At 54.5% G+C, this 10,306-nt stretch overlaps 1 protein-coding gene across 1 annotated transcript; it reads left to right on the forward strand.

Annotated features, from left to right (window-relative positions):
* Window positions 1–3,967: 3,967 nt before the first annotated feature.
* PEX16 (peroxisomal biogenesis factor 16) lies at window positions 3,968–9,187 on the forward strand (the record flags this gene model as incomplete). Its single annotated transcript, XM_079537692.1, has 11 exons — window positions 3,968–4,112; window positions 4,199–4,234; window positions 4,320–4,396; window positions 5,473–5,606; window positions 5,899–6,005; window positions 6,268–6,348; window positions 6,774–6,926; window positions 7,283–7,355; window positions 7,625–7,744; window positions 7,953–8,017; window positions 9,129–9,187. The coding sequence occupies 11 exons, from the start codon at window positions 3,968–3,970 to the stop codon at window positions 9,185–9,187; spliced, it is 1,050 nt and encodes a 349-aa protein (XP_079393818.1).
* Between the last annotated feature and the right edge of the window lie 1,119 nt (window positions 9,188–10,306).

Raw genomic sequence — 10,306 nt, forward strand, 5'->3', positions numbered from 1 at the left:
ATCACGTTCAGTAACCTGAGCACTGAAACATACCCTGGGCAGTTTGGAGGTGGGTCAGGAGTCAGTCCAGACAGGCACACAGCCCAGAGACAAGATAAAGGCAGAGAGGGGGACAGAGAGAGCCACTTAAACCACGGGGAGCAGAGCAGCCCACACATACCCCTCTGGCTCACATAGGGCTGAGCACCCTTTACCTGCCACAGCAGATGGACAAGCATCTTCAAGCCATGGTAAAACTTCCCAACACATCTTCCTGATTTATCTGATCTGCTTTCTGCTTCACAAAGCAACAGATAAATGAGAGTGCAGCGTACAGCTCCCACTGCATCCCTCTAATCTCAGCAAGATCCCGTACCACAGCACACAGGGAACAAGGTACACAACATCAGTCTGAAAAAGGGCCAGTAGCACTGTAGCACAACAGCTGCTAACTAAGCAGTAAAACCAAGCAACTCTGGTGGAGAAACACAGCACGGGTGCTCAGCAAAACCCTCCTGCAGCAACAAAGCCTCATACTACCTCTGGTCTGCAAGTCTCACACAGAATCAGCAGCTAAGAGCCAAGCCTCAGGCACCCACCTGGAAGAAGTAGCAGAAGCTGCCGGGAACAAAGCTGTGTAGTTCCAACAGCTGCGAGCTGGGCAACCAAAGGCACCTTCAACAGAGGTGATTGTGAGCAGTGAGAGCTGGGCACATGTCTGCCAAACAAGCTGGATCCTCCCACCACCAAGAGCAAACTCCCTGTACAGGTGTGGCAATCCCAGACGGATGAGGTGGAGCCCACAGTGGCCATTGCTCAGCCAGGAATAGCCCTACAGCAGCAGTGCTGCCTGAAGTTCCTAGAGCCATCCCAGTTTACCCCCCCAAACATCCCATTAACCCAGGCCACCAGAGAACTACAAACTACAAGTCCTGAAGTTTTTTCCAGCTGCATCACATAGTTATTAAAAGATACTGCCTCTCGCTTTCAGCCTTTAGCACAGGCTGATTTGGGATACAATGGGAGAGACTGCACATTGCTGATGAATCAGAGCAGGGAGTTATCCAAGCAGCAGCCCAGGGCTCTAAATGGCTTTCTGGAAGAGGCATCTGGAAGCAGGAGGCAGCCATGATCTCACAGCAAGGCTGTGCGCACATTGCCAGGCATGTTGTTCCTCCTGGGAAGCCAAGAAGAGGTGCCAAGTCTCAGCTAAGCTGGGAAGGGCAGCAGCACCATGATAGGGAACAGAAAGAAAATGCCTCCAAGTCAGAGGGCTCACTTAACCCCCCTTTCAGCTTGGCTGATTTGGGTTTTTCTTTCCAGTGGACCACCACTGACACTCTGGGAACACAGGAACCACACCACCACCGTCTCTGCTGGTGCAGCCCTTTGGTTCCCAGCAGGCTGAAAGGGAGCAGGGGACAAGCACACAAGCCACCCACATGGTCTGCTGCAGTTCTCTGCCCACCTCCTCATTTGGGCAGGAATTGGAGGCTCTTCTGAAAGGTGCCCCCACAGAGATGCTATGAGTGCATCAAGCCTTCCATTCTTGTCAGGGCTCATGTGTCAGGGACCAAAATAATCTCTGGAAATGAATCCCCACAAGACATTCGGAGCCAGCCACAACTTATCCCCAGCCATCCCAGAGGGCTGATGAGCTCACCCAAAATCACATCACAGACATCACAGCATGAGAGCTGAGTGGGGCTGAAAGATAATGCAGGGGAGACTGGGCCAGAAGGGCCACCCCACACCAGGATAAGAAGGATCCATGCCCCAAACTTCATGCTGCCAGGCTGCTTCACTGCTGGTGGGAGTGCAGCAGGAAGATATGGCTGAGAAGAACACCAACTTCTGCCAGGTACCAACCTCCAAAGGCACAATCATGCATCAGTACATTGAATCTATTCTGCCTTATCCTGTATCCCAGCTCCAGTGCTGGGGAGCGCTGTCTCAGCCCCACAGCAATGCTTTGCCTGGAGTCAGCTGCCCCAGAAGTGGTGCAGTCTGGCAGCTCTGAGCCAAGAGCAAACTGCTGGCAGTCAAGCAAGCTGGACTTCAGCATGGCCCCCACTGATGAGCTGGCAAAGCATGTGCTTTTTGGGTTTGCTTCTTTTCCTGCCATTACTGCTGAGCCTGCATCCCTCGTCATTGGAGCATAGGAACCGTTTGGCCTCAGTCAGAGGATTTCCAGTAAGCACCAACCTCTGTCACTCCAACCAACAGTAAGTGCAGGAACAGAGCTGTTCAGAGATCCTTCCTGGTAGTCAGGGCAGAAACTGCTCCTTAACCCATCCTTTCACCTTCTGCCCCCACAAGGGATGTTATAAACCAAAGCAATTTAAATCATTCCCAATCTCGTGGGCTCTCAGCAGCTCCTCCTGCAGCGAGTGCTCCCTTGCAGCTTATTTACCATAAAAAGGCACCACGATGGTACTCCAACTGTCCTCCAAATTCGCTCACTGCAGGAGGGAGACAGAAAGGCAGACAGGACAAGCAGGGGTGGGGCAGGGATTGAATCCTCTGCCAACCAGCCTCTCACTCAGGATGAGCTACTTTATCTGGTGCCACCATTCAGAGTGGCTCAAGGACACGATGCATCAAGCTTCACCTCTGGCTGCGGACAAGGTGCCTCCAGCAGACTCCTCAGCAGCTGGCTCTCAAGTTGCTGTCTGGAAAGGCCAGATTGTCTCCTTGAAGGAGAGCAGCCCCAGCAGTCTGCACCGAATATGCCCCCAGAGTCATCAGCAGCATGCAGTGACCATGGATGAGCTGTCCCCGACCTGTCACAGGCTCCGGGTGCCACTTCACCCCACCTTGACACTCACGCCAGCATCTCCACTGCTGCATTTCAGAGCAGCTCCAGGTAGCTCTGCATGTGAGCTGAAAGTTGGGTCTAATCCATGCAATTCAGACTGAAGCGGTTTGCTTAGTGCCGGGCTGTTTGCCAGCTGTATCTCGTGCCCTTTTTGAACTCAGCCTGCTGGAAAACAAACCCTCAGGGGAAGGGGGGAGAAGCAGAGAGATCAGAGAGTATAAAGTGCCTGCCCGTGCAACGGCAACGCTCGCGGTGGAGGCTGCGGGCACACACTGCATCCATTGTGCAGAGGTAACCGGACAGGAGGAAGGAGGGGCAGCACGGCAGGGCACTGTTTGCTCCGGGGCAGCTGCAAGAGGCCATAAAACGCCTTCCTTACCCACACTGTGCACCTTCTGAAGTGGCCTGTGCCCGGCCCAGGTCAGCGGGTCACACAGCCCGGGCCGTGCAGACTCAGCACGGGGCCAAGGAGCACCAGTCAGGCAGGGATGGAGCACAGCAGGGAAGAAAACAGCTTCGGTCCCCCGTGCTGCAACAGGCTGCAGCCAGATGCACCCCGTACCTGAAGAACAGGGTCGGCACTTACACAAAGCCCACAGCGTGACCACAGTCACGCGGATCTCTCAGAGCCGCACCGCGTGGCTGCGGGCTGGCCCTAAGCACGTCCCCCGGCTCCACGAGGGCAGGCACACGTATTAGGAAGGGAACGCGAGGCTGCGGGGCACCCATCCGTGCAGTACAGACCCCCGGGCAGCGCTCATAGGCCCCACAGCAGCCGGACACCGCAGTTCCGACCCTCTGAAGCACGGACTGCTGCCGCCTCCAGAAACAAGCCCCCGACAGGTGCCCAAAGACGGGCGAGCCGAAGCGCTCCGCGGGCACGGCTCTCGTGGGAACCGCCTTCCCGATCCCGGCCGCGACAGGAACGCGTCCGTGAGATCTCTCCAGCGGCTGACAGGCCGGCCGCCGGCCTCCCACCCCTCCGTCCGCCGGCGCGCCCCTTCCCGGCCACAGCGCCCAGCCCGCCGCCGCACGCCGCGCCCCGCACCTGCCGTGCCGCCGCCGCCGTGCCTTTAAACCCCCGCCCCGGCGCCCGTCGGCCGCGCAGAGCGGGGCGGGTCGCGCGTGCGCGGTGCGGCGGCGGCCGGAAGCGCGGGGCCGTGCGGGAGCATGGCGGCAGCGGCGGCCCCGTCCCGTGGTGCGGTGCAGCGGCTGCGGCAGCTGTGCCAGCGCTACCAGGAGTACGTGCGGCGGCACCCGGCCGCCACCGCGCAGCTGGAGGGCACCGTGCGCGGCCTCTCCTACCTGCTGCCAGGTGCGGATCGGCCCTCGCCCCGCGTCGGCGCCGCGTGCGGCCCGGTGGCGCCGCGTCACGGCCGCGCTCCTCTCCTCTCCCCGCAGGTCGCTTCGCGGACGCCCACGAGCTTTCGGAGCTCGGTACGTAGGGCCCGGGGCGGCGGGGGGCGCGGTCCCGCAGCCGTCTGCGGCGCGCCCGTAACCCCGCGCCGTGTTCCCGCTGCAGTGTACTCCGCCTCCAACCTGCTGGTGCTGCTCAACGACTGGATCCTGCGCAAGGAGCTGCCCCGAGGCCTGCCGGGGGTAAGCGCGGGGGCAGGGCCCGCGGCCGCCGCCGTACGGCTGCCGAACGCTGGGCCGCCGGCCCGGAGCCGAGCGCTCCTCGGGTTCCGGGGATCGGGCCCCGACTTGCGCCCGGAACCGATCCGCTCAGCGACCGTGGCTGTCTGCGGAGCGCCGAAGCTCTGACCGAGCCTTTCTTTGCTCGCGGTGTTGAGCAAAGCGAAGGTGAAAGCAGCTGGCTGCCGCCTCTTTCGCCAGATCCCCAGGCCGGCTCCCGGCCCTCAGTTAGACCCTTTGGGGAAGGAGAAGGAGGGCTTCTCTTTTCCCAGACAGCTGGACGCCTGCCTGCCCGCTGGGCCTGGATGTGGGTTGCTCAGTGTCAGTCCGCGCAGGCGGCCCTGGCCAGAACACGGGGTATGTGACAGCCATCTGAGCAGAAGACTCGCTTCCCTTGGTGATAAAAGCTGAGCGTGGGGTGAGGTGAATTTCAGCTATATCTTCTTTGTGGGTGCTTTTCACGTAATACAGGCTGTACTTCACGGTGAACAGCACCGGCAATTTCTGTTGCTGAAAGAGTCCGGGCTGCTGTGGGCTTCATGCCTGGGATCCAGACTGATGCTATAAGTTTGTACTTGGCAGGCATTTGCTTCAGAGCAGCAGTGGACCCTGTGCTCCATCAGTGTACCCATCAGCTGTGCCCGGGGACGAGGGTCATCAAGTGTCCCAGCTCTAGAAAGAGGAGGAGGAAAGTTCTGCCGTTGGATTTCAGGCATTGTGCGGCTACCCAGGAGACTGCTAGTTGCTTCACTTCAGATAGAAAGCAAACTGGAGTTCAGCTGTGATATTTTCCCCATTTCTGGAGTTGCAGCTGCATATGGTACAGTGATATCCAGGTCTGCTCCTGCTCAGAAGTAGGGAAACAGGCCTGCATGTAGGCTCTGGCCGTAGGAGAGGAACCACTTCTTGTTTCTGAGGCTCTGACTTCCAGGGCCATTGCTCCTTCAGCTCCGAGAATCCCACCAGACTAGGCTGTGCATCTTTCCCTTTCAACTTGCAAGCAGAACCTCCATCCTGTCCCCCTTTCCTGTGTTTTGCAGTCACTGCCCCAGCAGAAGCTGCTGACCTGGCTGAGCGTGCTAGAATGTGTGGAGGTCTTTGCAGAGATGGGGACAGCCAGGGTGTGGGGGGAGATGGGCCGATGGACCATCATTGTCCTCATCCAGCTGGCTAAGTAAGTGCCACAGGCGGTGGGGAAGGGGGCTGCATGTGCTTGGATGTGCAATCTGGAGGGGTCTTGACATTACCCTAGGAAAAATCCCATGCAAGACTGAGCAGCCGGTCCCTGAGGCTGGGGGAGTTTGGAGCCTCCTGCAGTGTGGAGTACTGTGCTGCAGAAGGATGCCTCTCGCCTCTTCCCTGAGCAGACCTGAGTGTTTCCCTCTTCTGGGAATGTCATCTTTCGGGCACAGCACAACCCAGCTCCACAACTGGGTACTGAAGGCTTCCTGTGTGTCTGCCTGCAGGGCCATCCTCCGCCTCCTGCTGCTGCTGTGGTATAAAGCTGGCATCCAGACGTCTCCTCCTATAGTGCCGCTGAACAGGGAGCAGCAGCAGTCTCTCCACTCTGAAGGTGAGCTCTCAGTGCTGTCCTTAGTTTGGGAAATACTGGCTGAATTGTGGCTCAAGCTGTGAGTCCACTGCTCTGATGGTTCTGGGTAATGCCAAGCAAATGTCTCTCTTCACCCTTTGAGAGCTCTGTAATGTTAGCACTTTCAGGATGGTCCACTTTGAACTAGATCAAACTTTCGGTCCAGTCTTCTTGCTGACAATATAGAGACCAATTGAGATACATTCCTTTGGAGCCTCACCCCTGTGGCTGTTTTCTCCTGCAGATGTGGAAGGCAACTCCTCAGGGAAAGATCAGACCTATGTTGGTAGGCGTTCCAGCCGTGTTGTGAGATCTCTCCAAAATAGTAAGTAGCTGAGCCTGTTTTCTGTGTTTGTCTGAGCTGCTTCTGTTCTGTGCCCTTGATGTATGGTCCTGTATGTGGGCAGTAAAGAGCAAAAAAACCTGATTAGCTTGTATGGGGGTGTATCCTGCCAGTCACTGGGCCCCATGGGCAGGGAAATACTACAGCAATGGGAATTCTCACACATGGTGCAAGACCAGTGGTAGTTCTGCTTTGAGAAACATGAATCTTAAGAATATTTCTCCCTGCTGCCTCCCTTGTTCAGGCAAGCACTGAGGATGCTCTTTAGTGGCAGCAACAAGGAAGGTGCAGCCATATTCTTGCTGCTTGTGTTTCTCTTCCAGCTCACCTACTTCACAGTGGAAAGAGAGATGAGCTGACTGTAGGGAGGTACTTGTTATGTGAGTGACCTGATGTGCTTGTTTCAGCTCCTTCCCTGCAGTCCAGGCACTGGGGATCCCCCCAGCAGAGGGAGGAGACACAGAGCCGAAGAGCAGAGGAGATGAACCAGCCTCCCACTCCTCTGGGTCTCCAAGAAACCATCGCAGAATCGATCTATGTTACCCGTCCTCTGCTCCACTGTATCCTGCCCTGGCTACATGAGAGCAGGCTCTGTACCCCGGGTGCCAGCAGAGGGTGCTGTGGGCTCATATGCTGAGCCGTGGTGTAGGATCACCCCATACTTTTCTTCCTGCTCCTGCTTTGCTTGTGCAGGGGCCTGGGAGCTCCTCCATTGCATCTTGATGGCCAGCGTCAGCCAGTTGAGCTATGTGCACAAGACCTCCAGTCCCTTCCCTATAGCCTTCCAGCAGTGCCCAAGAGTGTTTTCTTCTGGGCTCTGTAGAGCTTTGCTGATACCTAGCAGGCTGCTTGTCTGGCTCTGTGCCTTTTGTTAGGCCTGTTTGGTTCTTTCTATTCCTTGACTGTGCATTCCTAGTATTGAGTTTGGGAGTGTGGGGACAGAGATCATGGAAACCCTGGCTCCTCTCAGCAGTCCTGGATATCTCGAGGTCAGTCTTTGTGGGTGCTTGCTGAAAAGAATCACACTTTCCTCTGTTCCCCAATCCATGGCAGGCCCTACTGTCAGAAATGTGTGCAGAGGCTAGCCTTATTTTTAACTGGGAGATGAACATGTTTGGGTATTTTTTGTAACACAGTACTCTGTTCTGGTGCAGACTGCTCTGTAGGGACCTGAGGGCAGAGAGCATTTAGAAACTCACTTTAATTTTCCTGTCAGCTGCTGTTGCTGTAAGTTCACTTTCTGCTCCTCTCCTTCCAGTTTGAGCTTGCTGAGTGATCTGAAAGACCTGAACAGGAGAGAGCGAGCAGAGCTGAGGAGACGAACTATCCTGCTGCTGTACTACCTGTTGAGATCTCCTTTCTATGACCGATACTCAGAGTAAGGGGCCCTGTTGAGCTTTTGCTGAGAATTTCCCTTTGAACAGAAATAGCATCGGGGACTGGGTGAGCAGATCTGAAGAGGTCTGGGTGCCTGTGACCAGGTTAATACAAGCCCCTTGCCTAACTCCTGCTGTCACTGTTAACGTGTTCAACAGCTGGAATGGAAGATGTCCCACTGAGCTCATTCATACTCTTTCCCTTACTAGGGCAAGGATCCTCTTCCTCCTGCGTTTGTTGGCTGATTACGTGCCTGGACTTGGCTTTGTCACACGTAAGTGGGACCCATTGCTTTGTCCCTGTTCCTACGAAGAAAAATCATGGGAGTTGAGTAGAATATTTGTTGAGGAGCTTCTGACCTGAAAAAGGAATTGGGATGTCCCTAGGATCGTTGGCTTCACTGTACCTTGTATTGGTACTGGAGTTGCTTTAAGATGGACCAGAAAAAGATTGCAACCTGTACTCAACCACAGTGGTAGACTTCTAGATTCCCTCACAGGCTGCAGAGGTTTGTCCCTGCCACCTACGCCTGTTCCCTTGGGCTGCCTTTCTGCAACTACAGCACAGCACCAGAGCCCTGCTTCTGAATCCTTTTCCTTGATCCCCAGTCTGCAATACAGATGTGAGGGGTAGCTGTCAAGAGGTATTAACCCAGCTAAGAGCATATTATAAACCAAAAGCCCCAAAATCAAAAACCAAAATCAGGTCTGTTTTCTCCTGGTCCTTCACACAAAGATCCCTTTTTTATGGGCCAGATTTTCACCTACCCCTCTTCCCTGATGATGTGAAACTGTTTCTGGAGTAGTTCATGGCACTGATATGGAATTAGATTGGATTGTGGAACTGTCCTTTCTTTGAGGAAGATACAAAGCTGGCTAACTCAGGAGCCACTCCTCCAGTTAATGATTACAGAGAGGCTTTGAAATGCAGGCTCTCTCTCTGCATTAAACCTTGTGCCAGCATAAGCATTTTTTGCTATACAGCACTTGCTTTGGTGTTTGCACCTGCTCATTACTGCTGAGCAGTCTCTCTTTGCTGTGTCCTCTTGACTCACTGCATGCAGGTTTTTCCCTTGGTCATTGTCAAAGTCCCTTCCCACCAGAACCCAGGTGTGTCAGCACTGAGAGAGAGAGGTTTCCCACATCATGCCTGTGCTGACCGTGTTTCACGCATTCCTTGGTCCTGCTCTAAACTCTGTCACTACATCCCAAAGTTGCCTCCCACCTTGGCAAAAATAACTGTTCTGTTCATGGGTTTCTTAGTTTTGAAAGGGGAGGTTTGGAACTGCTGGGTATCATAACGTGGAGCGGGTACTGGCACCATTTGTGTACATCTTTTGATCTTTGCCTTTCTAAATGTGAGATGTCTCTGTTCTCTCATTTCAGGGCCACTGATGGATTACTTGCCTGCCTGGCAGAAAATCTATTTCTATAACTGGGGCTGATGAGAAGATTATGATTTTTATTTGCTAAGATCAGGGATGGTTGTTTCTAGGGAGGGCTGGGGGAAGGCATGTTGATTATATCTAATTTTCAGTTAAACCATCAATGAGAAGCTCCTGTTCTGCAGGGCGGGGAGGGGGATGTAAATAATTTTTTAACAGATCTGGCTGTGAATGATGGACACTACGTGTGTGGAGAGACCTTGGCCACCTTTCTATGAACTGTTGTGGCTGCAGTGATAGTGACGGGACAACCTTTTTTAAGCACTTGATTTTTCTCCTTTTTTATGGCTGCACTACACTAAAGCCAGGCAGCGTAGAGATTTTTGGAGAGCATAGTCTCCCACTTTGTGGCTTTGAGACTGACCTGCAGCCTGCTTGTGTTGGCCATGCCTGGCCGATCTGCTTGGAGCGGGCTTGTCTGTCAAATAAACTGACTGAAAGAACTGAGCTGAAGGAGCTCTCTTCCCTTGCTTACAAAGGATCCCCTTTGATTTGGTTTGCCAACAGTTCTATCAGGAAGAGCAGTTTTTGCAGTTGTCTAGCCTGGGATATGCTGGTCTCATTTCTGTATCGTCCTTTAGAAGCCTTTTGCTCTGGCCTAATTGGGCAGAGCCCTGCATGTTGCTTAGCTGATGGCTGTGTCTGTAACTCCAGGTGCCTGCCTGGTTCAGTCCCAAGTTTCCTGGGGTTCATCTTGAGGCTAGGAGAGCTGCAGTTTGTAGGCTGCTTTCTAGTACCCTATGCATACTACATAGGATTGCAGAATGGCTGCCATCCGGTGCTTAGGGATTTGGCCAAGGGCAGAGAAGAGAACTGAAGGATTGAGCAAATACTGCTGTGCAGCATTTAATAAAGGGTCTAGCTGAGGTTTGGACAGCTATGGCCATATTCATTATCACCTCTGCTCATGTAAGACATCAGTTTAGCTAGTGACCCAGAACAGGGTGTAGCCAGCCCCTGGCACTGGGCTGCCCGGAGCGCAGCAGCTCACCTGTGCACCCAACTCTGGGAGCCAGAAACCTGCCAGTGGTGCCACCTGGTTCTGACCAATGGTGAATTGGCCATGTGAGTGACAGCAGTCCTACCTAAACCATCCTCAGGGGCCTCCCAGGACACAGG

The sequence above is a fragment of the Tetrao urogallus genome, assembly GCF_951394365.1.
Source record: "Tetrao urogallus genome assembly, chromosome: 6".
Lineage (NCBI taxonomy): Eukaryota > Metazoa > Chordata > Aves > Galliformes > Phasianidae > Tetrao > Tetrao urogallus.